General features: G+C 44.5%; 3 protein-coding genes and 2 long non-coding RNA genes across 5 annotated transcripts; all 5 read right to left on the bottom strand.

Annotated features, from left to right (window-relative positions):
* Positions 1-157: 157 nt before the first annotated feature.
* On the bottom strand, positions 158-2265 carry chchd2 (coiled-coil-helix-coiled-coil-helix domain containing 2). The gene is made up of 4 exons (XM_012837897.2): positions 2070-2265; positions 1352-1628; positions 858-1092; positions 158-433 (listed from the first exon to the last, which is right to left on the bottom strand). The coding sequence occupies exons 1-4, from the start codon at positions 2114-2116 to the stop codon at positions 423-425; spliced, it is 570 nt and encodes a 189-aa protein (XP_012693351.2). The 5' UTR covers positions 2117-2265; the 3' UTR covers positions 158-422.
* Positions 2266-2946: 681 nt separating this feature from the next.
* Positions 2947-4078, bottom strand: sst1.2 (somatostatin 1, tandem duplicate 2). The gene is made up of 2 exons (XM_012837906.3): positions 3767-4078; positions 2947-3308 (listed from the first exon to the last, which is right to left on the bottom strand). The coding sequence occupies exons 1-2, from the start codon at positions 4019-4021 to the stop codon at positions 3105-3107; spliced, it is 459 nt and encodes a 152-aa protein (XP_012693360.3). The 5' UTR covers positions 4022-4078; the 3' UTR covers positions 2947-3104.
* An 8134-nt stretch (positions 4079-12212) lies between these two features.
* LOC122133187 (collagen alpha-3(IV) chain-like) lies at positions 12213-17213 on the bottom strand. Its single transcript, XM_042708794.1, has 11 exons — positions 17096-17213; positions 16559-16689; positions 16217-16289; positions 15888-15959; positions 15564-15689; positions 15269-15367; positions 14682-14894; positions 13950-14127; positions 13461-13575; positions 12676-12848; positions 12213-12342 (listed from the first exon to the last, which is right to left on the bottom strand). The coding sequence occupies exons 1-11, from the start codon at positions 17211-17213 to the stop codon at positions 12267-12269; spliced, it is 1374 nt and encodes a 457-aa protein (XP_042564728.1). The 3' UTR covers positions 12213-12266.
* A 756-nt stretch (positions 17214-17969) lies between these two features.
* Positions 17970-18786, bottom strand: LOC122133155. The gene is made up of 3 exons (XR_006152567.1): positions 18716-18786; positions 18409-18510; positions 17970-18021 (listed from the first exon to the last, which is right to left on the bottom strand). It is a non-coding gene; the product is annotated as an uncharacterized LOC122133155 (long non-coding RNA).
* A 6688-nt stretch (positions 18787-25474) lies between these two features.
* On the bottom strand, positions 25475-26325 carry LOC122133156. Its single transcript, XR_006152568.1, has 3 exons — positions 26248-26325; positions 25840-25974; positions 25475-25549 (listed from the first exon to the last, which is right to left on the bottom strand). It is a non-coding gene; the product is annotated as an uncharacterized LOC122133156 (long non-coding RNA).
* Between the last annotated feature and the right edge of the window lie 1466 nt (positions 26326-27791).

Below are 27791 nucleotides of genomic sequence, written 5' to 3'. Positions count from 1 at the left end.
TTTTTTTTTTAGACCACGTTTTTTAATCGCGAACGTTGCGGTTAGAAAATCGCGTTCTATCATATCGCGATTAAATCGCAAATGCAATTAATCGTTCAGCCCTAGTTGTAAGGGGAAAAGGGAGGATTCGATGAAAAAGACACACAGAAAGCCGAACTCACATGATACTGTCCGGGTTTTATTCTGTATCTATTAATACATTTCAGCAAAAAAAAAATATAATTATATATAAATCAACTATGTCATAAGACTATCAGATAACAGACAACAGAGTACTAACTCCGAAATATTGTTTAAAGTGTTTATTGTTTAAAGTGTATGGAGTTGTCATCACACAGTCTGTCAGGTAAAGCAATTATACATTTATTGAGTTAATGTGTGTGTGCTGATTCTGTTCATACAACAGCAGCATCCTGATGTGGTCACGACACACCTGTGGAACAAAAATAAGTAGAATAGGTTAGACACACAGGATCACATTTAAACATAGCATTAAGATGATGATTATGACTTGTTGCATTTGTTTTTATTATTATCAAAAGGTGCATATGTAAGTATGCTCTTCCATATACTCTTTGGCCAATCAGCACAATGTACTAGCACAACAGCCTTTACACAAGAATTAATTAAATAAGCAGTTAAAATGGTGTCTGTAGGATAGCGGCAAGCCTATATTATTGAAACAATTTGCTCTGTCTGCACAACTTAGCTGCCTCATGTTGCTCACAAACATCTTTATTAATCTGAAGTTCCAGTCTGGTGAAGTGTAATCCTGAAATCCTAAAGGTTACACAGCTCTAATCCTTGAGGGCCTATCTCTTTAATTCCTCATTTTCACTGTCTAACAGCACACTCACCATTGGAGAACTTGCACTGCTTGAGCACTTCGCTGAATCCTTCACAGAGCTTGAGGTCGCTCTGGGTCTGTGCGCATTCTATAAACTGTTTCAGTTCATATCCGCAAGGGCTCTGCTGGGGAGATTCCTGCTGGAACATGGACTGCTGCTGCGGGTACATGGGTTGCTGCGGGTACATGGGTTGCTGCTGGTAACTTGGCTGCTGTTGGTACATGGGCTGGCCCTGGGATTGCTCCTGCAGAACAACCAAGGGACTGATGAGACTCATGGGTTTCTGGTTACTCTGTGTCGTGTCTAAAGAATATTGTGAATTTCTACATTTCATCTGAGTTCTCCCCCTTTCAGAAGCACAACGTTCAAGGAATTTACAAAAACAAATTCCTTTAACTGACAAGTGAGCTTAAGTGTTGTAATCATAGAACACATATGTAAACTTTTATGTCAGCTCAATTACATTCTTATTCAGTGTTTGTTTGCACAAGTTCTCTGCTTACCTGATAGGTAACATCAGGCTTAGGAGCCTCAGATTGTCCTCCTCCACCGAATGCTCCGGTCATAGCATGTCCTAATGTGTGGCCCACAGCTGAACCCACGGCCACTCCACCCGCCATGGTGGCCATCTGGGCAAACATCCCGGGCTGCCTTGGTGCAGCGGCAGCGGGAGCAGCCATCGCTGATGGAGGGGCAGGAGCATGAGCCGGGGCGTAGGATGGTGGAGGAGCAGATCTCATAGGTGGTGGAGAAGCCATTCTAGGAGGTGCTGCAGAATAGCTGGAAAAAGCAACATACATGCTCAACCATCTTTAATGTAAACACAACCCAGCGTTGAGTTCTCGTGACACCATTCAGTCACGTTACAGTAATTGTAATTAGCTTTTCCCTGGTGGCCAAAAACAACCTGATGTAATGGCTAGCAACATGATTGCTACCTATGTTTGCTAACATTTGCTAATATAGCTAGTATCTTCATAGCAAACATACGATGAACATAAGTAAATTCCTACCATACACAAACAAGTTGGTTTAAGTACATAAGCGGAAACACCTAGCTAACTAAGTCAGTACACTTCAAACTACGTTTGACACGTTATCTTTGGCAAGCTAACTTTAGCTAGCAGTGGCAACATAACGTCAGTCGTCCTGTGCTCACATGCTAACATTAGCCTGCTATCAAAAGTAAATTCATTTGGTTTGCTACACTGTATTTCATACCTCGGTGGAGCCATTCTTGATGATCGGCTGCGACTGCCTCTTGGCATTTTGGTCTCTTTTCTCAGAATCAGCTAACAATGAATTAAAACGGAAAACCAGCAACGACGTAAGGTAACACACAACTGCCTCTCGGTTAAATAGGTCTCATTGACCTTCCAATAGCTTACTCCGGAACCTTCTGGTCGCTACGTCAGAGGTAATTCTCCAGTTACGTTAGATTTTCTAGAGTTACGTCAATCCACGTGATGCCCTCTACTCTTGATGTGATATCTGTTTGGATTATTTATACAAAATAAAAAAAAGTATACATTTAAATGTAAACGTATTTTGAATATGTTATCATAGACAATGTTGCCATTCCGCTGCTAGTCCACTTTTGACAGGATATCTCTACCTTCAGCTCAATCTTTCAAAAAAATTGAACTCCTGGTATTTCAATACGGCTATCCCACAAAATATTAACATCCAGCTTGGTTCATCTTCATTGACCTCAACTTGGGTGTTACAATTGATGACCAACTTTATTTATCGAGGTCCAGTCGATTCACACTCAATGGTTGGGGCGATCAGATACTACCTCACACAATATACTACAAAACTGTGTGCAGGCCCAGTTTATTTCTAAACTATTGCAAGACAATTTTAACGAGCCTGTCTGCATGTCTAGTGAGACCGTTGCAGATGATTCAGAATGCAGCAGCGCGTTCGGCCTTTGATCAGCCAAAGAAGATACATGTAACTCCTCTGCTGTTAACCATTCACTGGCTCCCAGTAGGTTGACTGATCACTGAATAGCTCAAAGGCCACCAAAAGAGGTGAAACAGTTGTATGTTATCATCAGTTGATAAAGTGGACAAAACAAAGGAGGAACCAAAAATGTAATTGAAGCTTTACTTTTATTTCAATAATTTACACAAGTTACATATCCATTGAGGAGATTAGAGCCACTCAACCAGCATGCCATTACATCAGATTACTCAGGGCTGAACCGCAGTGGATGTTCATTGATTGAGTAGTGTAACAGTGGACGGAGACTCAACAGGAAGTACGCCCTTTCCAGAAGAAGTTTTTGCAGCCAGATTTGCGATCCTTAGGCGGAATGTTGTTGGTCTCCGCAGAACGTTCCATGTGGAGGTCATCTTTGGCGGCCCCCACCGTAGAGACCTCCCTGTCCTGAGTCTCTTCCTCTGGTAGGGACAGCTGAGAGAGCAGGTCCTCCACCGCACGCTTACTCCATTCCTGTGTCGGAACAAGAGAAAATGGGGAGAGTGTAGCAAAGAGTGGTTAGTTGAATATCACACACAAGAATGCTCACATTGACAGTGGGAGACCTTGATTATATTGTGTGACCCACTGCATACACACATCTTCATTCTAACATTCACAAAGGCTGTGGAGGCATAATATTAGAAATCTGAAATATTCTGGTTTCAGAAAAGCATCCCGAAAAATCTCCAGATCTACGGAATCTGTTGTAATGTTTAGGTTGAGAGTGTACATACATTACAAGCTAACTGAGCAGTTTTCCCTTCGCTCTTCATGCATACTACCTGGCTGTGTTGTGCTAACCTGTATGATGCACCTTAACTCTGTTGAGCTGTGTATCTCGTCATTGCTTATCTAAGAGCTTGTTTTTTTTTTACTACAGTTGTGTGTCCCACCTGTCTTGTGTCTCTTGTGATTGTCTTGTTTCTCACCTGTGTTGACATGCCAGCAGCACGAGCTCTCTGGAGTAGCCTATGGTGACGGAGGTCCAGGTCCAGGTCCAGGTCCGGCTGTGAGCTGGCGCTGTGGCTGCACAGAACCAGAGACAGACCCAGTAGGGCTAGGAGCAGTGGATCCCAGAGAACCTCATCATGAGCTGGGCTGAACCTGGTGGAACTGTGCTGGATTGTCTTGGTGCTGGTCTTGGCTGTGAGGCGCTGGCTGTGGTTCTGGCGGCTTCTCCTCATCACCCCCTTTTTAAAGTCGGTGGGGGTGAGTGACAGCTGGCCAGGTTGCCTGGCAATGATGGAATGGTTAGTCATAAAATGTAACTCAGTGGAACGAATTTCCTGTAATGTAGTTCATCCAAGTAATTTTCCAATTTGGCCAGAACCTTCTAGCAAAAGCTCAGTATCCAGTTAGTGAATTCATTAGAATTATACATACCAACAAATAAAATTTGGGGTTGATTGGGTAAAACACCTAGTGAAATGCAGTTTCCTGATAATTGTTCTCTAGTATTGTAATTTGATTTTGTTCCTATCTGCCTAGGATAAGTGTTCTTTCACATGCACTTTGATAAGTTGTTTTGGGGTTGACTGGGTAAAACACCTGCTGAAATGCAGTTTCCTGATAGTTGTTCTTTAGTATTGTAAATTGATTTTGTTCCTATCTCCCTACAGCCCTTAAATGAGTGTCATAGAAGCCCCTGCTGAAACACCTGCTGAAATGTAGTTTCCTGATAGTTGTTCTTTAGTATTGTAAATTGATTTTGTTCCTATCTCCCTAAAGCCCTTAAATGAGTGTCATAGCAGCACCCCCCCCCCCCCCCCAGAGGATAATTGTTTTTTCAAAGACAGCAGCAGTAAAACACTTAGCCTCTGCACTTACGACTAATCTGATTCAAACACAACACAGACATGTGGACAGGATGCACCACACATAATGGACTCTATGTAGTGTGTGTGTGTGTGTGTGTGTGTGTGTGTGTGTGTGTGTGTGTGTGTGTGTGTGTGTGTGTGTGTGTGTGTGTGTATGTTTGTGTAGGCGCGTCTGTGTGCCTGCAACAGTGTCTCATTCTCATTAAATACTTTGGAACATTTAGACTGTAGTCTGCTGGATCTAAGCAGATTAATCTAAGCAGAAGACTAATATGAATTGTGGATCATCCAAAATCATTTAAATTGAAATAAAGATGACCCAAAAGATAACTGATGATCACCGACAATTGTATATTTTATAAAATATACATTTCATTTGTGTAGAAGAAAAGGCAGAGAGACCAGGCTTGGAAATGTTTTTAATGTTTTACTGAGAGTACAACATGTCTCCCACAACAAGAAGTGACAGCTAGCAGATGTGTTATGATGTTCAGAATCAAAGGTTCGGTAGTGTACACAAGAACAATGCAAATTTGGTTAAGTTGCAAATAAAAAAAAACATTTAAGATAAATCTTAATTAAGATAAGGTTTTGCTGAAAGTATGCACTGTTATGCAAGTGAGAGTTGCTGAACAGCTCTATGTGAGACATTCTGTTTAAAAATTTGCACCTAAAATCCCAAATACAGCTCAGTTGGTCTGACCCTGATGGCATAAGCACATCAGTACACAAAGGATAAAAAATGTGATGGCTACATATCTCTCCCAATATAATATGTTATCCTTGATGATATTTCTGGGCTATTACGCCCATCTTGGCTTCAACACCACACAAAAAACACCTCTTTTAGCTGTTGAGTGCATTTCTAAAGTCACTATGCTGTGTACATTTCACCACTCTATGCAACCTATTATACAGTACATCACATCCTCATTGTCTGATAAAAATTGACAGCAGATCAACAATTTACAACTACAAAAAAGTAACAACACTCTAACATGCGCAGCTGGATATTGAACTTCCTGACAGACAGGCCACAGGCAGTACGGCTAGGTAACATCACCTCAACCAGTCTAACACTCAGCACTGGTGCCCCACAGGGTTGTGTGTTAAGCCCATTGTTGTACTCCCTGTTCACCTATGATTGTGCAACCACTAACAGCTCCAACACCATCATTAAGTTTGCTGATGACACCACCATTATCGGCTGCATCAAGAATGGTGATGAGTCTGCCTACAGAGCAGAGGTGGCAACAATGACATCCTGGTGTCAGGATAACAGCCTGCTGCTTAATGTAGCAAAAACCAAGGAGTTGATAGTGGACTACAGGCGGCTGCAGGGAGAACATGCACCCATTCACATCGGGGGCACAGCTGTGGAGAGAGTCAAAAGTTTCAGATTTCTTGGTATCAATATCAGCGAGGATCTGAGCTGGACACACCATATTGGTGTGGTTACAAGGACAGCGAAACAGAGGCTCTTTTTTCTGCGACGACTGCGGAAATTTGGCATGGACTGCACTGTACTGACCAATTTTTACCGCTGCACCATTGAGAGCATACTGACTGGTGGAATTACAACATGGTTTGGCAACAGCACTGCCCAGGACAGGAAGACACTACAAAGAGTGGTCAAATCGGCACAGCATATTACAAGGACTGCATTGCCATCCATTCAGGACCTTTACAGCCAGCGCTGCAGGAGGAAGGCCAAGCGGATCATTTCTGACCCTAGTCATCCCTGCCGCAGTCTTTTCTCCCTCCTGCCTTCTGGAAGGCGATACAAGAGCATAAGGTCCCGTACCAGCAGATACAGGGATAGTTTTTACCCACATGCCATCAGGATGCTGAACTGTCCTTGAAATATCTTTTTGCACTACAATTTTTTTTCTCTTTTTCCTACCCTTTTTCTCCATTCTCCAGTATTTAATTTATTTATTCTCTGTTGAACGGACATTGAGCACAAAGAATTTCATTACTGATAAATGCTGTTTATGAGTATATGATAATAAACTTGAACTTGAACTTGAACTTGAACATGCCATGGAAAATGGGGTTAATTGTGCAGTGTCAGAGGAAAACTATCAGAAACACATGCTGCGCTGTCTTCTCCATATTGATTATTTCACTTGATCATTTTTTTCTCTCCTAGCTGATATTGGTATCTCAAGACGAATGCTCAATACCCATATACACAGTCTTTGTATTGCTGCTATGAAGTGGTTATGTAATCTTACAGTTGTATGTTATCATCAGTTGATAAAGTGGACAAAACAAAGGAGGAGTCAAAAATGTAATTGAAGCTTTACTTTTATTTCAATAATTTACACAAGTTACATATCCATTGAGGAGATTAGAGCCACTCAACCAGCATGCCATTACATCAGATTACTCAGGGCTGAACCACAGTGGATGTTCATTGATCGAGTAGTGTAACAGTGGACGGAGACTCAACAGGAAGTACGAGGCCCTTTCCAGAAAAAGTTTTTGCAGCCAGATTTGCGATTATTAGGCGGAATGTTAATAAAGGCTTCTTTATTTGTCTCTGCAGAACGTTCCATGTGGAGGTCATCTTTGGCGGCCCCCACCGTAGAGACCTCCCTGTCCTGAGTCTCTTCCTCTGGTAGGGACAGCTGAGAGAGCAGGTCCTCCACCGCACGCTTACTCCATTCCTGTGTCGGAACAAAGAGAAAATGGGGAGAGTGTAGCAAAGAGTGGTTAGTTGAATATCACACACAAGAATGCTCACATGGACAGTGAGAGACCTTGATTATATTGTCTGACCCACTGCAAACACACATCTTCATTCTAACATTCAAAAATGCTGAGGAGGCATAATATTAGAAATCTGAAATATTCTGGTTCCAGAAAAGCATTCTGAAAAAATCTCCACATCTACGGAATCTGTTGTAGGGTTTTACTTTGAGAGTGTACATACATTACAAGCTAACTGAGCAGTTTTCCCTTCGCTCTTCATGCATACTACCTGGCTGTGTTGTGCTAACCCAGGGCTCGTCAATATGCGGCCTGCAAGCTGCTTTGGACTGGCCCCCGGAGTGTGCTCCGGTAGCCTCATTCAGTTCGTGACTATGGCTAATTGTACACTCTCACGTGCAGTAGGTGGCGGTATGCACCCGTATAGGTGGTGGTATATTTTGTCCTACTCTGATATATATGGCCAGAAAACGTTTGCCTGTAAGTATTTTCTTAAATCGTTGATCAGTTATTACTTAAACATTACTTCTTGTCGAAACCACTTGTAATGAACCGAAGTTTGTTCAAATTGTTTACTTTGATGAATATGCTAATCGCTAGCACGGTCTCTATGGAATTTCCCCTATAAGTTAGCATTACGTAGTTTCTATCACAGTTAAACATGCAATGCTAAGTGATTGTTTTTAGAAACGAATGTTACGAGATGAGATTACTAAAATGTATTCTGTATGTTTGCTCAGTTGTACAGTGCTTCCTAAGTAAAGGTTTGAAAAGAACTTCAAGCTTCAGACTTTCTCTTGGGGAAACTGTTATCTATCTGCCAAGCCAATGTAGCAGGCTAGAGTGACCACGCCCCACCACAGAGAAGCGGGGGCAGAATAGTAAAAAAAAAAAATGGTGCACTTGGAAGTTGTTTGCCAGTTAAATGAATGAAATTCTAAACAACTGATACAGTTCACCTGAACTGAGTGATGCAATTTGAAACACATTTCCTTGATAGAATACCATGCACGTTTAAGTTTTTGCAATTCTATTCAGTTCCATGCAATGCACTTTGTTGGTGGAGATACGTTTGATTCTGCCTGTCACTCAAATCAGTTTAATCTTAAAAAATTGAGGATAATGACCAGTAAAGTTGTGTTGGTACAGCTATGTACAATGAAGTGCATGTTTTTGTTAGTTAATTGCATTTTTCCAATTGTCTGTTAATATTGCTTGGTTATTGCTCATCTCGTTTGATTTTTTAATCCTTGGGCCTATGCGGCCTCTTGGGCATATGTTGTTAGGCACTTACAAAATAGAATATATTGACTCCTTCAGTATGTTGTTGTAATTTCTTTATTTGTTACCGTGATTACTCATATCCTCCGGCCCCTGACTTTGCCTCAGTTTCAAGAACCGGCCCCAGCTCCAAACTAATTGAAGAGCCCTGTGCTAACCTCTATGATGCACCTTAACTCTGTTGAGCTGTGTATCTCATCATTGCTTATCTAAGAGCTTGTTTTTTTTTTACTACAGTTGTGTGTCCCACCTGTCTTGTGTCTCTTGTGTTTGTCTTGTTTCTCACCTGTGTTGCCATGCCAGCCGCACGAGCTCTCTGGAGTAGCCTATGGTGACGGAGGTCCAGGTCCAGGTCCATTTCCGGCTGTGAGCTGGCGCTGTGGCTGCACAGAACCAGAGACAGACCCAGTAGGGCTAGGGAGCAGTGGATCCCAGAGAACCTCATCATGAGCTGGGCTGAACCTGGTGGAACTGTGCTGGATTGTCTTGGTGCTGGTCTTGGCTGTGAGGCGCTGGCTGTGGTTCTGGCGGCTTCTCCTCATCACCCCCTTTTTAAAGTCGGTGGGGGTGAGTGACAGCTGGCCAGGTTGCCTGGCAATGATGGAATGGTCAGTCATAAAATGTAACTCAGTGGAACGAATTTCCTGTAATGTACTGTAGTTCATAATTTTCCAATTTGGCCAGAACCTTCTAGCAAAAGCTCAGTAACCAGTTAGTGAATTCATTAGAATTATACATACCAACAAATTAAATTTGGGGTTGACTGGGTAAAACACCTGCTGAAATGCAGTTTCCTGTAATTTGATTTTGTTCCTATCTCCCTAGGATAATTGTTCTTTCACATGCACTTTGATGAGTTGTTTTGGGGTTGACTGGATAAAACACCTGCTGAAATGCAGTTTCCTGATAGTTGTTCTCTAGTATTGTAATTTGATTTTGTTATTATCTCCCTAAAGCCCTTAAATGAGTGTCATAGCAGCCCCCCCCCCCTTAGAGGATAATTGTTCTTTCAAAGACAGCAGTAGTAAAACACATAGCCTCTGCACTTACGACTAATCTGATTCAAACACAACACAGACACGCACCACACATAATGGTCTCTATGTAGTGTGTGTGTGTATATGTTTGTGCAGGTGCGTCTGTGTGCCTGCAACAGTGTCTCATTCTCATTAAATACTTTGGAACATTTAGACTGTAGTCTGCTGGATCTACTGTAAGCAGATTAATCTAAGCAGAAGACTAATTGTGTAAATTGATATGAATTGTGGATCATCCATAATAATTTAAATTTAAATAAAGATGACCCAAAAGATAACTGATGATCACCTACAATTGTATATTTTATAAAATATACATTTCATTTGTGTAGAAGAAAAGGCAGAGAGACCAGGCTTGGAAATGTTTTTAATGTTTTACTGAGAGTACAACATGTCTCCCACAACAAGAAGTGACAGCTAGCAGATGTGTTATGATGTTCAGAATCAAAGGTTTGGTAGTGTACACAAGAACAATGCAAATTTGGTTAAGTTGCAAATAAAAAAAAAACATTTAAGATAAAGGTTTTGCTGAAAGTATGCACTGTTATGCAAGTGAGAGTTGCTTAACAGCTCTATGTGAGACATTCTGTTTAAAAATGTGCACCTAAAATCCCAAATACAGCTCAGTTGGTCTGACCCTGATGGCATAAGCACATCAGTACACAAAGGATAAAAAATGTGATGGCTACATATCTCTCCCAATATAATATGTTATCCTTGATGATATTTCTGGGCTATTACGCCCATCTTGGCTTCAACACCACACAAAAAACACCTCTTTTAGCTGTTGAGTGCATTTCTAAAGTCACTATGCTGTGTACATTTCACCACTCTATGCAACCTATTATACAGTACATCACATCCTCATTGTCTGATAAAAAAATGACAGCAGATCAATAATTTACAACTACAAAAAAGTAACAACACTCTAACATGCCATGGAAAATGGGGTTAATTGTACAGTGTCAGAGGAAAACTATCAGAAACACATGCTGCGCTGTCTTCTCCATATTGATTATTTCACTTGATCATTTGTTTCTCTCCTAGCTGATATTGGTATCTCAAGACGAATAGCCTACTCAATACCCATACACAGTCTTTGTATTGCTGCTATGAAGTGGTTATGTATTCTTAAATGGAATTTCAAAAAGCCATAACACATAGGCCTAAGTATTTCAGACAGTTCCATGGGCTTCTTCATTGGTTGGATAGATTTGGCAAATTTGGCAGTACTTTACAAAGTTTTTCCAGTCTTGGACGGTGCTGGTGTGTTCATAACCTGAAAATGAAAGACATCTAAATTTTTCAGAACTTGACTTAAGCTGTCTAGCACATGTCATTTGGACCCAAGGTTAAAGCAGCACTCAGTGTTGGTCTAAAATGAGCGAGGGCACGATGAATACATCAGTAACAAAAACTCTGTGAGTTTCTACTTAACACCATGAAAACCCCAAACCATTTTCGATTTGCCTTTCAGTTGTCAAATTGTTTGTCTTTCATTTAGTTGCACTTGCATGTACATCATTGCTTCACCTGGTAAGACACTGTTACCAGTGTAAAAGATGTTTAGTCGGTGCACCATGATGGTTAGCCAAATAGCCAGTGAAAGTTCTTAGGGGGTGGGCTACTATACTATACTTTAGTTCAGAACCATGGCCAAAGAAGAAACATGTAACAAACATTTATAAAGGCAACATTCCGAATTCTACAGTTTTAGCAAACCCATCGTCAAAGTAGCTGTTCTGATAGTAGACTACCTCCTAACATATCAGCTAAGTACTTCCACTGCACTCTGATATCTAATATATTGCTGTTGACTTGTTTCCCTTCAAATGTTTGGTTACGCCTGATATGAGGGTGAGTGTATGATTGTTTTGTTTATTGTTTGTTTGTAATAATGCCCATTCTATGTTTTTGAGCATTCTGAGCAGCCTGAAACATCAGATGTAGTGTTGAATATAACCTACAAATTCAGATTTACTTTGGTTTTACTGATTTTTATAAATACAGGTATTTCATATATACATATATAAAAAAGAGACAATCTATTTTTTCCATAGCACCAGACTTTTATAAGTCACCTAGACAGACAAATAATTGTTTTATTTTCTAATACTTCTGTATGTGTTGCTTTGTCAACATTATTGCAAAAATGGTAATGTCAATAAAGCATATTTGAATTTAAATGTACATCCAAATAATACAACTCAATGTCAGCTTAAGAGACAAAGCGAAAGGGGAAAAGAGGCCGCAGGAAATGTATGAAAAGAGTTCCATGATATTATGATACCATATACAGTTTGTTACAGTATTAATTAAAACGTCAATTCAGCTAGCCACATAGATGCTCTCATAGCTTCACTGAAAGTACGAAAAGGCGGAAAGGACATAAGGAAAGGCAAGTAAGGAAGAGATGGCTGTTTGAACTCAGAGAGCTGGTCTCATCACAGTAAGCACCACAGGGTCACATGACTCCATCTTCAGGTCACGTGACTGAAGGCACTAATGGTGGCGTGCCAGGGTCATATGTGTGTAAGTCTGTTGCAGTGGGCAGTGACCTCTGCCCTCTGACCCCTGGACTAGTTCTTCATGCAGACTCTACAGCGGCTGATGAGGTTGCCAGGGGTGTCCTTCACCGTCTGTGGAGTTGGTTTACTGCAGAGAGCCATAACAGACATTGATGAGGATAAATGTGTCATGAAATGAAGACCTACACCTGTATATACCACATACAATATTGTCTATAATAAGTTATCCATAGTACTTTCCCCATATCTACTTATTATCACTGGATATATTTTGTTGATAAGTCAATTAATTAATGGGAAATATATGAAAACAGACACTCACATGCACAAATACACATTTCTACCCAAATGAATGGACACACAAATACATGACCACACACACACACAAATATCCACATGAAGATACTCTTTCTTTCTCTCTCTCACTCTCTCTCAGACATACACAATGACATTCAGATACCTAAACATGTTGTTTGGGTCTAGAGAGGCCAGCCAGTAGCTGTAGGAGTCGGTGTAGTAGTTACACGTGCCCCGACCGTGGCACTCGATGAAGGGAATCCTGTGGAAGTGCTCCAGACACGAGCCAGGAGACGCCAGAGGCTGACCTGAGCCCTCAGCACCAGCACCCAGTTGCTAGTGGAAGATGAGGTGGGATGGGAGAGGAGAGAAGGATGAAGGGACAGAGAAAGAGAAAGTGGTGATATCGGGAGAGAGGTGAGAAGGGAGGAAGACATGAAAAAGGACAGCAGGGGATGGCGGAAAGAGAGTGAGGGAAGAGGAGAGGATCAGGAAAGGGGATGGGACAGAATAATGGCAGACAGATGCATGTGAAGAGAAACGGCCTGAAACATTTTGAGCCATAAAACAATCATTAGGTATCTGAGAGCAGTGAAAACTGGACAACCAAGTCATGTGACATCCTTACTCAACAAGCTTCCATTTATTAGGGTCATAAATGCACTTACATCACAGAACGTATTTATTCTAGGTCACTGATGTCAGTTTCTGTGAATAATGGGCTATTTACCACTAAAACAATATTTAGCCTGAGACTAGTTTTAATCATCACTCACAAGCCCAAGACTACTTCAGTTAGCAGTGCATATTGACAGAGGGCTTACATTTACACGGAGCATTCATTTGTCTCCATCTCTAAGAATTTTGTACAGCAAAGTATGCAAGTATGTTAGCATGCATGTGTGTCTCTGCTTAGATGAGTGCGTGTGTGCAATGCAATGGTCTTACCATGACAAAGGAGTATCCCTGCCACAGGGACACCCAGTCTGAAGGACAGTCTGGGACCAGGCTCGTCTGACTGTGCACAGCGATGATGTTCGCCTTTGCCTCACATACAACACACCTGACAGAAAAGAAAAGGGAGAAGAGGAAAAAGGACCAAAAGGAGACAGAGAAGTAACACATCATGACAAGAAGAACAGTAGGCCTCAGACATGCTCTCTGCTTCAATCATTATGCTGGCAGCCAACACTGTTGCTCCTGAAGGTATCATGGAAGCTGTTGTAACCTCCTGAGAACCAACCCATAGACTTGTGTCCTCCGTAGTTGACATTTTAAGGAAATCTCAAAAAAAGAGAAATTGGATGACACTTTTTTCCCTTGGTTACCAGGAGGATATTTATCTATCATGTATCCTACATTAACTAGTATTTCCGCCACCTGACAGATGAACTGATTTAAGTCAGTGTTAATGTTGTGATTGGTGGGTGGGCATACCTGCTGACATATTTCTCTAGCGCCGGGCCAGAGATGAGGGCCATGTCGCTGGGCATTGCATGGTCAGTGGACAGCCAGTAGGAGTAGTCATTTCGGGAAGCGTAGCGACACGTGTTATCCGTGTTGCAGAAAAGGAACGGCATGCTGGAGAAGCGCATCAGACAGCTGCCCAGCGTGCCTGCACGCGAGCACGCACACAAAGACACAAACACACAGACACACGCACACGCACACACACACGCACAGGCACGCACACACACACACACACACACACGCACAGGCACGCACACACACACACACACACACACACACAGACACACGCACACACACACGAGCACGCACACAAACACACAGACACACGCACAGACACACGCACACACACACGAGCACGCACACAAACACACAGACGCACACACACACGAGCACGCACACAAACACACGCACAAGGTGATACTCTTACATATGTTTTGAAAATTCACTCTTTTCAAACCTTTGAAACCATTTGCACTACCAGACTCCTAAGCTATTTTGAGTGTGTATGTGTGTGTGTGTGTGTGTGTGTGTGTGTGTGTGTGTGTATGTGTACGTGTACGTTGTACGTGTACGTGTACGTGTCTGTGTGTGTGTGTGTATGTGTACGTGTACGTGTACGTGTACGTGTACGTGTACGTGTGTGTGTGTGTGTGTGTATGTGAATGTGAGTGTATATATGTGCGCACGCATGTCTAGTACCTAGATCTTGTCCATGCCCTCTGTTGTTGCCGTTGATGAAGAGCAGGGAGTAGCCAGTATAAAGCTGCGTGGTTCCGGCGGGGCAGTATGGACTCGAATCCTTCTGACTGTGGTGGGTGAACAGGAAGCCGTCTCCAGTCACACCATGTTTCACTGGGCCACGAATCCCCTTCGGGCCCTTCTGACCCTTAGGGCCAGAATAGCCTGCAGGCCCTGAGGACAACACACACGCACACACACACACACACACACACACACACACACACACACACACACACACACACACACACACACACACACACACACACACACACACAGAGATACATGTACTGCTAGGCATATTCATGAAGGCATTAACCACATTTTCGTCTCACCATCACTGTGGCACACTTTGTCATATGGGAAGGAAGCCTACAAGAGTCCCAAGTTGCCCCCAAGGGCCACAACAGAGAGTACTATGGTTGAGAATAATGCCCACGCACCAGTAATAACACTGAACATGAGACCTGGTGGTTAAGCACTGTTTTTTGAGCCTACCAACCACCAGAAAAACTAAACGTAGTCCCAGCAGGTCCCAGCATGCTCACCTTGCCTGCCTGGTAACCCTCTGTCTCCAGTCTCTCCAGGATATCCAGGCAGACCTTTGAATCCTGCTCTACCTTGATAGCCTTTAGTGCCTAGAACTCCTGTGCAGAGGAAGAGGACATAGATGGGTTAGAAAGAATGCACGTAGCATGTGTGACAAATAAATGGGCAGAAACAATGACAAGCTAGAACGAAAACAGTAATGTACAGAGCGATGTTCACATACACGATTGTGTCTGCAAGTGCTTGAATATGAACCTCAGACCCATTGTGTTTGTGTTTCTGTATTCTCATAACCTGGTGGTCCAGGTGGTCCTGGTGGTCCAACGCTCCCTGGTTCTCCCCTTGGCCCTGTGCATCCAGGTGGACCCGGGTCTCCTGGTACCAGCTTCACTAGTTCCAGCACATCTAGTCCTTTAGCTCCTAAATACCAAAGAATTACAGAGAAGATGTCATTACACCCACTAGCTTAAAACAGGCTGTGGTTGACCTGGGGTTGAGCCGCCACACCGTTATAGCAGACAGATGTTACAGGCTCCTTTCAATTGTACAAGTATTATCTTTTTCAGCATGTTTTGTGTTATTTGGAAATGTGTTAAAAGCAGGTAATTGGAATCCTACCTTTAGTTCCAGGTTGTCCTTTTCTTCCGGCACATCCTGGTGTTCCTGGAAGTCCAGAGCCCCCTTTCTGACCTGTGTGCACACAGGGACTGGTGATTCATATGGCCTTACTCTATTTAAAATGTACAGTTACTGAGTTGGCTAATAGTCGAAATGAAGGACTGGCTAGGACAACAAGCAGCTCTAACTAATGACCAGTCCCTTACCAGTCAATCCATAGCCCAAATCTCTGTCTTGGATACCTACAGCATGTGTGTGTGTGTTTGTGTAGATTTGTGAGGGTGTGCCTAATTAGATGGATGTGCATGCATGTACACAAATATGCTCACCGGTGGGTCCTAGATCACCATCTCGTCCCATGTCACCTTTCTCTCCAGGAAACCCTGGTTGACCTCCTGACCCCTGGAAACACAATCGTGATTTAAATGCTTTAACTAAGAAACCCAAATGAATCTCTTTCACTGGGTATAATACTATTCATCTGTAATCTGGTGGTTAGATGTATATAGCATGTGTGTGCATGTGTGTGCGTGTGTGTGTGTGTGTGTGTATGTATGTATGTATGTATGTATGTATGTATGTATGTATGTATGTATGTACATTGTACATTAGTTTTTATACAGCATCTGCATGCATGCAATGTGATATATACTGTATATTATATTTCTCACTGGTAAGCCTTTCAGTCCGGTGTCTCCTTTATACCCACGAACACCGGGTGCTCCTGGGATACCCTTTTCCCCCCTGTCTCCTTTGAGCCCCTCTCCTGTGGGCCCTCGGGGGCCCTGTAAGCCCTTGGGTCCTGCACAGCATCAAAGGCCCAGGGGTCAGCGAACAGTAAGAAGAAATAGAGAGCACTGCTGATGGATCCTTCAATTTTTCCCCACCATTTACACAATGACACAATTTACACTATCAAAACACTTATCACAATTGAGTCTGAGCATTGAACATTTTCACTGACAACTTACATATACATACACATACCTCATACATCAACACCTCATACATCAAACATACATCAACCTCACATTTTGACCTTCCTAGGATGGCCTTTAAAACCTCCAAATCCAAAAAGCAAATCTATAGTAGGGTAGCCTATGATGCTATGTCATGATCTTTCTAAACTTGTCCTTGGCATTTATTAGAACTATGTTAAGTGTGGATAATATAGCAAAGACAGTCAACATCAGAGTATATGCTCTTACCTGCAGATCCAGGGGGTCCGCAGGGTCCCCTGTCTCCTTTGGGGCCATCCACACAGCGGCCAGGAGAGCCAGGAAGACCCGGAGACCCAGGGGGTCCTCCTTGTCCTGGGGGACCCATGACCCCTACTTCACCCCATGGCCCTTGGGGACCGTAGGGGCCAGGAAATCCCACATCTCCCTCGATACCTGCAAAGAGCACGCAAGCACACACACATAAGGAAATTATTTTGCAGTCCAGTCATAACTCAAAGTAATCATTTAAGACTTTTTAAAGCAGCATGAAGGAGTTTTGGTCTAAAACTACTAGGATAACTACCAAAAAAAACTGGCAAAACCAGGCAAAACCTGGCAAACACCAATAACAGCATTGGCAAATGCTTGCTAGCATGCTAACTGCTGTCTTGTGGTGATATAGTTGGTAGTGCCATCAAAGCTTTTCTTACATTTCCACGAGGTGGTCTATCCTCGACCACAAAACTACATAGTGCATAGTCTGGCTGGCTAGTGTGAATGACAGGTGTGCTCATCTGTCCTTCAGGTAACCATTTACCATTAAAATTAATTTGAAGATGATACCACAATAAGTTGCCTATAAAAACTAAAAAAGTGGTAAATTGCTGCATATGGAAAATGAACAGAATGAAAATACATGTGCATCAACTCTGTAAACAACGTGGATTTAGTAATACATTATAAAGATATTGTACTGAAATTTCAGGTATTTACAAAAGACTTAATACAGTGGATTTTTTTTGTGTGATATACTTGTATTGGTATTAAAGTTTAGTTTCTTATAGGCCTCATGAATGAATCCCACTGATGTGGTGCACTGTGTACTTGCTGGTCAGTGTGTCTGCGTGCATGCGTCTGTGCCATACCTCTTATGCCCGTTGGTCCCGGGGGGCCTGAGGAGCCATACTCAGCCGCTGCAGAGAACCAAAAACACAGAAACAGATCATCATGTCGTCTGTGTGTGTGTGTGTGTGTGTGTGTGTGTGTTTGTATGTGTGTGTGAATATTGTATCTTTATATCTATATCTGCATGTCCTTTTTTGTGGTGGGTCTCAGTTCTCCAACTCTAGAGGCTGAATCAAGGATAAAGCAAGGACTTCAGCAATGGAATATGGAATGGAATATGGAACAATGGAATGGAATGTACCACAGGAATACAGACATCATTTTAAGTGTGTTATACCACTGAATGAACAAGTCTGCTTGATATACTGTCCTTGATATAGAACTTGTAATACAAATAGAATAGTACATGCTTAGGTCCATGTTTTTGTAATTGTGTGGAGGGGTTAATATCTCACCCCCTATGTCTCCTTTCTCTCCCGCTGGTCCTGGTATCCCATCTCTGCCTTGAGTTCCTCTGACACCAGATGGGCCTGGGTCCCCTGGCTTCCCATCTGGCCCTGTAGTCAGAGATGGGATGATAGATATATATATAACAAACAACACAACAAGCAATGAAGTTTGCCCGCATGTAATTTAAAATGTTCACATCCTATTCTGCCATCAGTCTCTGCTGTGGCAACACTGTCATCATGTGTTTTCTAAAAAAAAAAATGTTAGTGTGTTTTTTGTAACTGTAGCTCAGTTATTTTTCTTTTCACACACCTGGGGGGCCATTTTGTCCAGGAAGGCCACGGGGACCTAGGATTCCATCACTGCCCTTCCCCCCTTCCCGCCCTGCAAGACCTAAGGGAGATAGGGGAAGAGAGTTTAAGAAGAGGAGGCATCTATGTGAGAGGATTTGAGACAAAACCCATACTAAATGTATGGGCATTCATACAAGGCAACAACGTTAGGCACCTTTCCACTGCAAGAACTCGTGGGATTTTCAAGAGGCTCGAACTTTTAGAGGAACAGCCCACTACTTGGTCCCTTTTGTCTTTTGGGTTTTCCACTGCAGTGCAGGAACTACAAAACTTCAAGTTGACGTAGCCTAATCATTTTGCTCTTTGCGACGTCAATTCCGAGCCTGACAAAATAATGACATATTTCGCCAGCGGCAGCACCAACATTAGACCATTCAACCAGAGATTTTTTAAATAACGTTAGGATTACCCCAAGGTTGAGTCGACAGTTGAATTGTGCTATAAAGTTGCTAACACTAGATTAAATGGCTTAATGGAAGCTGTTATTACTTGATAAATGGACATACCAGCACCACTATGATTGATTAAAGCCTATAATTAAGAGGTTTTTCTTGTGTTCATTCAGTGACTGTAACCTCAACAGGCCAATTCTGTAAACTATAAGTTATTTTGCTGTATTCACCGTGTAACCTGTTTTAAAAATGGCGCTTCAACTCACATTTAATCCATAAGCGTAAACAATTACTGCATGCAGCAGCAGTTTCAGGGCTGCACAGAAGTGCCTAACCCCCGGGGAAGATACTTATTTCTTGTCCACCCCTGAAAGATATCCTACAGTCCCTGCGGTCGTAACATGCACAAAGGTGCCAGCCAGCGAGATCCTGCAGAGGAAAACGACCTTTTTGTGTGTAGTGTGTGTATGGGTTATAGCTCTTACCTGGCAGCCCAGGAGAACCCGTATCACCTTTCTCCCCAGGGTAGCCCGGGACGCCTGAAGGACCGGCTCCCCCTGAATGACCCTTGGGGCCTCTCACACCTTTACTGCCAAGGTACCCTGGCTCACCCTGAAAAAGAGATAGCAATGGTTGAGGGGATGGAACACCAGGGAGAAAGGGAAACATAGTAACATGCTATAACTATGCTATAACTGATGACTCTACTTGTTTTTCAGAAAGACAGTCAGCTCAGCATAGTCACATGCATTAGATATGACAAAATGAAACGTCTGGATTATGACTGTAACACCGGCTTCCTGGGTAGGGACCGGACCTATGAGTGGGATCGACATGTCACCCAATTGAAACTCTCCACAATAACACCAAATGGCTGATAGACATGTCAGTCCAATCACAGCCCGCCCCTGGCCGAGGGCATAAAGCCCCCTGACACACGTCCATGTTCCCCTTCTGATGCTGAGCACCTCAGCAGAGACGCAGTCATAGGTCTGGTCCCTACCCAGGAAACCGGTGTTACCGTAGTAACCTGCATGTTCGCTTTCACAGCAACTGTGACCAGGGGACTGCATCCAATCACACAACAATACTCTGGGGATGCAGAGGAAAGTGCTATGTTGCATTAGACAGCACAGAAGGCCCATTGACTCCCTAGATCACAGGTGTAGGGGTTACCTCGAATATAAAGGTCATAATACAGTGCTAACCTCCACTCAGTTTGTTTATGCATGCATCAGAGGTCAAACCTAAGTTCCCGAGAACTCCCTGTCCCTCTGAGAAATGGAGGGCTCTGAACCGTACAAAGGTATATGCGGAGCTCCAGGCAGCACCCCTATAGATCTCACTCACTGACAGCCTCTATGAAGTGCCTGTGAGGACTACACCCCCAGTGCAAAGGCTCTTGTAAGCCATTTTTTCCACTATCCAGTGCGCCAGTCTGTCTCTGGACAAGGCCTTACCTCTACCAGTAGCACCATAACACACAAATAACTGACCACAGCATCTGAACTCTTTCATGCGGTCGATATAGCACTGGAGAGCACGCACTAAACATCATTATTCAATCTCTCATCCTCTGCGGAAGCAAAAGGAGGTGTGGGAAAACATCTGGGGTTACGACCGTATAACATATCGAAGCACTATTCACTCACGCCGGAAGGCTGAGATGCGTCCAATCACTCTCCAGAGCCCGCCCCCTCTGGAGCGCATAAATACCTGTGATGGACAAGCATCCTCCTCTTGAATACTGAGCTTGAAACTCAAACCCAACAACAAGACACTGTAAACGCCACGCTTGTTATATCTGGTCCCTGCTAAGGGAACCGGGGTTACGGTCGTAACCCCAGATGTTCCCTATCGCAGTAGGACTGTGATATAACATATGGGACCGTATCCCATCACTCGTGAATAACAGTGACAGCCAAAAACACACACCAACCCCTCATTGTCTTGCCCTCCTAGGAGGTTCATACAGTACAGTAGCTGGTGGTGCACATTACGGGCATTTATTTCACTCATAGGCTACAGGGATCACTGATCACCTGCCTGCAGAACTGCCCATAAGATTCTGTTCACTTGCGTCTAACGTATAGAAGCTGATGAACACATACATCGTTTATTCATTCCTAGGCCCTGGGGATCACAGATCGCCTGCCTGTAGAACACCTTGAAGGAAACTAGGTTCAAACACATCTAACATAAAGAACTTAATGTAGGTGTGGCGAGAACTCCAGCTTGCAGCTTTGCAAATTTCTTCCACTGACTTGTGCGCCAAAGCACACGAACAGCTGATCCGATTGTCTGAACGCCCCTGTGCGCTCCACATAACACTGGAGAGCTTGCACCGGGCAGAGTTTGTTCAAACGCTCCTCCTCTGCAGACGCAAAAGGAGGAGGTGAAAATACTGCCAACTCAATCACCTGGTTACGGAATGGGGTTGCCACCACCTATAAGCAGCATTCGGTCGCATAACCACGTTGTCCCCAGCTACCGAGAACTGAAGGCACGGTGGGCTGACGGACAGGGCTTGCATGTCACCAATGCCCTTTGCTGACACTAGTGCCAGTAACAGCGCGGTTTTTAATGAGACAAATTTTATGTCCACTCTCTCTAGGGGCTCAAACGGAGGCCCTGTGAGCGCACGTAACACTACTAGCATATCCCATGAGGGTATAAGATGCCTATCAGGCACCCTGAGGCGTCTCACACCAGCCATAAAGCGTGACGCTAGAGGATGGCTGCCTGGGGATTTACCATTGATACCTGCCAGATATACTTTGAGGGTGGACCCCCAACGAGAACCAGAGCGGGCAGCATGTGTTCTGTCCGCTGGCAAACAGGTCCACCTGGGCTCTATTAAAACGCAGCAAAATCTGATCGACCACCTGAGGGTGGAGGCACCAGTCCGTCGCCTGAGGGTTGCCCCCCAATAACAGGTCCGCCCCCCAGTTGAGGTGGCCTGAAATATGCAATAGGCAGGTCGCCAGGAGATGCAGTGCCGAGACCGCACCCCCCCCCTCCCCCCTGGCGGTTTTTGTACGCCATAGCTGATGTGTTGTCTGTTCTGACCAGTACATGACGACCACTTAACGCGGGCAGAAAATGTTGCAGAGCCAGAAGAGAGATACCACATTTGAATCGGGGCGCATGTGCAACATTCCCAGTGGCAGGGCGATCGCAGCAGATGCCATCATGCCCAACAGTCTTTGGCAGAGAAGAGACAAGACTCTTTGCCTTAGCCTGAACTGATTTACGCACGACCTGATGGCCTTTATTCTTTCTTGAGACAGACCGACCGTCATTGAGGCGGAGTCTAGTGTCATGCCCAGAAAATGTGCGGTTTGGCTGGGGCTCAAAATGCTTTTGTCTCTGTTCACCACAAAAGCTAGGCGATGTAAATGTGACACTACTAGGTGGCATTCTTGCTTTGCTGCCTCCTTTGAACGACTGTGTCAGCGCTAGGCCGAACGGGAGCGCGCAGAACTGGAACGCCTTCCCCCTGAATGCAAACAGCAGAAATCTTTGATGTCTGGGATAGATTGGGATATGAAAGTAAGCGTCCCTTAGATCTATCGTTACAAACCAGTCTCTTGGCTTTATGAACAGATCTAGCTGGCGGGAAGTCAGCATTCTGAACTCCCTTTTCACCAGCGTCTTGTTCAGTATACGTAAATCTAGGATTGGCCGATAACCTCCGTCTTTTTTCGGAACTAGAAAGTATCGGCTGTAGAAGCCCTTGTTTACCTCCTCGAGAGGAACATTTTGTATCGCTCCTTTTTGGAGCAAGGAGTCTATTTCCTGTTGTAGTAAATGGGTCTGCCCCTGTGGCACTACTGATTGGACCACCCCTCTGAATCTTGGAGGGGGGCGAGCAAACTGTAGCGTGTAACCCACTGAAATTGTATTGAGTACCCATGGCGATGCAGCGCATGCGCGCCAACTCTCTGCGCAGCCTCTCAGGCTGGGTTTCGAGTTGAATAATAGGTCGGGAGATAACCCGCTCATGGCCAATCTGCCTATGTCTAGATCTGCGCCCGCTCCACCTAGGGAAGGGGACGAGATCTGGAGTTCCCCCCTCATGGTTTAAAAAAAAAAAAAACCCGGAACCCGCTGCGCTTCACCCCAGTCGTCGCACTCCGAGCTGCTGCTGGATCGAGGCATCCGAGCCTGGAAAGCCTGGCGGCTTTTCTGCTCTGCCTCGAATTTTTTTGTCATTGTGCCGACTGCCTTCCCGGAGACACCCAGTAGTGGTGCTTTCTCTCTGTCGGAGAGTCTTGCTAGCGACAGCCAGAGGGAGTGATGTGTGGCCACGGCAGCGCCCATGACTCGGGAGGTACAGCGGATGAGCCGGAGGGAGAGATTCGTAGCCCCGCGCAGCTCCACCAGCGTTTCGTTGTCTCCCCCCAGCAAGGAGGCCAACTCCGTCAGGAGCTTGGCCTGGTAGCGCTGTAGTAGCGCCACAGTGTTTGTAGAGCAGGCGGCTTGTCCTGCCGCCAGGTAGGATTTTTCCGCCAGAGACGCCTGGTGTCCAGACGCATCGTGGGGGAGGCGGGTGACAGGTAGCCCGCAACAGTGTCCTCCACCGGCGGAAAGGAGAGGTAGCCGCTCTCCTCGGCCTGATCAAGGTGGAGGTACACCGCGAACCCGGGGACCGGGGCACGCCCTGAGTAGGGGGTGGCCCATGTGGTCATTAGCTCGCCATGCACCTCCGCAAAGAAGGGGATGGGGCTGGGAGCTGTCATGGGGGGGCCGCTGTAATCCAACAGCGAAGTCTGTGCACTGGGAGGGGGAGGTAGGGGAGACCCAGGCGGCCCGCCGCCCTCAGCGATACCTCGTGTAGCTGCTGGCCCATGGTTCTGGACGAGACCGGGGGAGAGGTTGCCCGCGGTCGCTCGGCCACATCCATTTCAGTGTCCTCATCTTCGGACACGTGCTCTCTCGACATACCTGGAACGAGAGAAAAGTTAGCACGAGTTCAAATACTATCCCAACAAACACGTTGAGTAGCAGGAAGCTAGCAGGTAGTCAGGGGACTAGCCAGCTAACAAGCTAATAAGATAGCAACTCGAACTTCTCAGGCTAAAGCCAATTCGAAAGAGGAGGATGCTTGTTCATCACAGGTATTTATGCGCTCCAGAGGGGGCAGGCTCTGGAGAGTGATTGGACGCATCTCAGCCTTCCGGCGTGAGTGAATAGTGCTTCGATTGGTTCCGTGACTACGTCACGTCCCATATGTTATATCATAGTCCCAATGCGATAGGGAACTAGTGAACTAGTTAATCATTGATTCTGGAAAAGAGCAGTAATCACCTTAGGGGTGAAAGTAGAACATCACCACCATACCTTCCACTACTGAAACACGCCTGAGACGCCTCACTCCAGCCATAAAACATGACAGAGTGTGTGAACCAGGCTAGCACAGTACAGTCTGTGGATGTGTACACCTTTCTCTGGCGATATGTTGTGGGAGAAAAGTAATTTTTTAACAGGAGGGGACAGACCTCCCGTACCCCCCTCCTTTTGATGTGCAAAACAATGTCACTAAACCTTTTTACACAGTAGATGCATGCAGAGCAGGCCATGATTTTGCTACCTTTGCTCCAGGCGGTCCCTTAGGACCTATACCAGGCGGACTTGCATCTCCCTTGAGCCCGCGCAGGCCCTTTGGTCCTGGGACTCCTGGCGGTCCCTCTGAGGCAGAATAACCTTTATCACCTTTCCCGCCCTTCATACCTGAGAATGGACATAGGGTAAACACAGGTCACATACTGTGTGTGTGTGTGTGTGTGTGTGTGTGTTTACATCATAGATGTCTGAGGGTCAGCACGGCAGCCCAATTTCAGGCTATATGTGCCAATTATATATATAGCCTGAAATATATATATTTCCAATTTACGTCCTGTTACCTGGGAAACCAATAAGTCCTGGAGGCCCACTATCTCCTGATAGACCAGGATTTCCCTGTAAGCCATCTACTCCTGGATGACCGAAGGGACCTATGGAGAGAATGAAATGAGGAGGAAAGTGAAGGGACAGTAATGGAGAGATAGAAAGTGAGAAGATAAGAAAGAAGATAACAAAAGAACATGGTGGAGGACAGAAGAAGAGGGGGAAAGAAAGTATTACAAATCAGAGGAAAGCCAAGAAAGTAAATGGAGGGCAGCGGGAGGAAGGAAATATTAGGTATATATTTGTGTGTGTGTGTGTGTGTGTGTGTGTGTGTGTGTGTGTGTGTGTGTGTGTGTGTTGTGTTTCTTTCTATTTATAAGATTGCAGAGCTGTTTTGATCATGTGTTGGCTACCTGGTGGACCAGGCCTTCCTGGTAACCCATTTTTGCCATTCCCGCCATCAAATCCCACAACCCCAGCATCTCCTCTGTCTCCAGTGGGACCAGGAGGACCTGCAGAGCAGAATGTGAAACATATAAGGCAAAGGCATCAGTTGAAAGTGTGGATATATCCTGTGAAACGAATCCCTTCAAAGTGTTTGAGCATACTCGGGGACCCATCTCTTCAAACATTCATGGAATACAGTGGAGAAAGGGGAAATAGACCATAAACATGAAGACATGAAGACAAATCTGATGTTATATCTCTAGTTATAGTTATACTTCTAGAACTTCTAGTTATAACAGGAAGTTCTGGTGAACAGAATGAGATATGTTTGGATTGGAATCTTAAGAAAACTCACCAGTTGGCCCTGGATCTCCACCGTCTCCAGGCACAAGCACTGTACGGTCGTCTCCTTTGCGTCCTGGGGTCCCTGGGTCTCCGATTAGCCCTCGAAGACCAGGGAGCCCAATAGCCCCATCAATGCCTGGTTGGCCTGTAGAAGGACTTTGTACTGTCAACATGATCTTCAACCTCATCAGTTTTCTCAAAAACAATAACTGTCCCTGAAATTCATTACTACTACATTTCATCTTTAAGGTAATTTCATAATCATCATTATCGTCATCATCATCATTTTGAACATCATCTAAATTAGAAAGGGACAGATGAATTATTAGAGGGAGAGCAATCAATATGGGGAGAAAATACACGATACAAAGAAACAGAAAAGAGAAAGGGAAATAAGAGCAAGGGGCATGGATCTTACCTCGAGGCCCAGGTGGGCCATCTTGTCCAGGGTTGCCACTTGGTCCCAGTGCCCCGACTAGGCCAGGGCTTCCTTGGTTGCCCTGAGGACCTGAATTCAATCACAACATACCAGAACTCCTTAGTTATTCTGTATATATATATATGTGTGTGTGTGTGTGTGTGTGGTATGTATTTCATGTTCATGCGTGTAAAGTAGTCAAAGTAGCTACAACCCCAGCTTGTAGCTGCAGTCAAAATATATTGACTTGGTCTCCACTCAAGATGAGCTAGCCCATTTAGAGCAGTTTAGTATACTAAGCGGACTAATCACGTCATAAGTAGCGCCAACTCTTACTTGATTTCCAAACCCCTTTGTGTGTTTTCTGGACATTTACCAAAGCAACACTAAATTGTGTTATGATTCTCATATGCATATGGATAAGGAGAGGGAATCCTATAGAACCTGACATAGACGTAAAATCTGTTACCAATCTCCCAATCAGTCCCAATTACTTTTAGTTAACTGCTTTGACAACTCTGAAAGTGAAAGTGGTATAGAAGTTCTGTTTGTATGTGTGCATATCTACATGTGTGCATTTGTGTGGTGTGTATTACCCAATCTTCCTGGTTTGCCATCTTCCCCCTTGATGCCCTTTAATCCAACTGAGCCTCCTTGGCCAGGTGGACCGGGAAACCCTGGAGTTCCTAAAGGACCTGTGGATCCTGGGAAACCCTGACCTGGTGACCCGACACCCCCTTGATCACCTGGTGGTCCTCTTGGTCCTGTGAAGATGAAAGGGTGACAGACCAAAAAATAGAAAGACAGACAGACAAAGGAAGAGACCAACTGAGAGAGTATTCCATTGGTTTACCAAGGTGTACATTCTACGCACAAATATATGTAATCTACACACTAGAGCAGGGGTTTTCAACTGGTTTTGTCCCAGGGACCACCATTCTGACTAGAAAGTAATTTGCGGCCCACTGATGTGCCTGCACGCGCATGCGTGTTTGTAACTGCCGCTGCCACGCCCCCTCCCCCTACACAGATATTCTGCCTATAACACTTAAATATGTGAAATTATCAGGGTACATCGCTAGCCGCCACCACGCCCCCTCCCCCTGCACAGATATTCTGCCTATGAGACGATATTTTCACGGTATTCAAGAGTATTCTGGAAATGTGTTGAAATATCAAAGCGAATTTATAAAAATAAAAAAATTCAATGGTGAACTGATCAACATAGGCTCATGTCGCGGACCCCCTGCAATGCCGTCGCGGACCACCAGGGGGCCACGGACCCCCTGTTGAAAACCCCTGCACTAGAGTGTCAACCGTGTGTAATCATGTGATGGATCCTTAGGAAAGACAGAGGTTGTTCTGCTGTGGTTGTACTGGTTTCTGTAAAAAAAATTCTAGTCTATGCTACTGGTGTGCTTGATTACATGAAATTTGTATTGGTGTACAGCATCGGTTCCCAAACTGGGGTATGCGTACCCCCAGGGGAACGCAAAGTGGTTCAGGGGGTAAGCGGGGAGAAAATCTGATTTGCGTTTTCAAAG

This window comes from Clupea harengus, chromosome 9, assembly GCF_900700415.2.
Source record: "Clupea harengus chromosome 9, Ch_v2.0.2, whole genome shotgun sequence".
NCBI classification, from domain to species: domain Eukaryota; kingdom Metazoa; phylum Chordata; class Actinopteri; order Clupeiformes; family Clupeidae; genus Clupea; species Clupea harengus.
The sequence above is the reverse complement of the archived record's forward strand: the minus strand, read 5'-3'. Positions and strand labels throughout refer to the sequence as shown.

Bases quoted from the DNA above. Each gene is read 5' to 3' on its own strand.
- chchd2 (XM_012837897.2), bottom strand. From the start codon at position 2,116: ATGCCAAGAGGCAGTCGCAGCCGATCATCAAGAATGGCTCCACCGAG. The intron at 1,629-2,069 runs GTATGAAATACA...TGCTTTTTCCAG, and splicing joins TCAAGAATGGCTCCACCGAG to CTATTCTGCAGCACCTCCTA. The intron at 1,093-1,351 runs GTAAGCAGAGAA...GTTGTTCTGCAG, and splicing joins AGCCTGATGTTACCTATCAG to GAGCAATCCCAGGGCCAGCC.
- sst1.2 (XM_012837906.3), bottom strand. From the start codon at position 4,021: ATGAGGAGAAGCCGCCAGAACCACAGCCAGCGCCTCACAGCCAAGACC. The intron at 3,309-3,766 runs GTGAGAAACAAG...GTTCCGACACAG, and splicing joins CTGCTGGCATGTCAACACAG to GAATGGAGTAAGCGTGCGGT.
- LOC122133187 (XM_042708794.1), bottom strand. From the start codon at position 17,213: ATGGGTCCCCCAGGACAAGGAGGACCCCCTGGGTCTCCGGGTCTTCCT. The intron at 14,128-14,681 runs GTACTAGACATG...GCTCGCGTGCAG, and splicing joins AGGGCATGGACAAGATCTAG to GCACGCTGGGCAGCTGTCTG. The intron at 12,849-13,460 runs GTAAGACCATTG...ATCTTCCACTAG, and splicing joins AGGGATACTCCTTTGTCATG to CAACTGGGTGCTGGTGCTGA.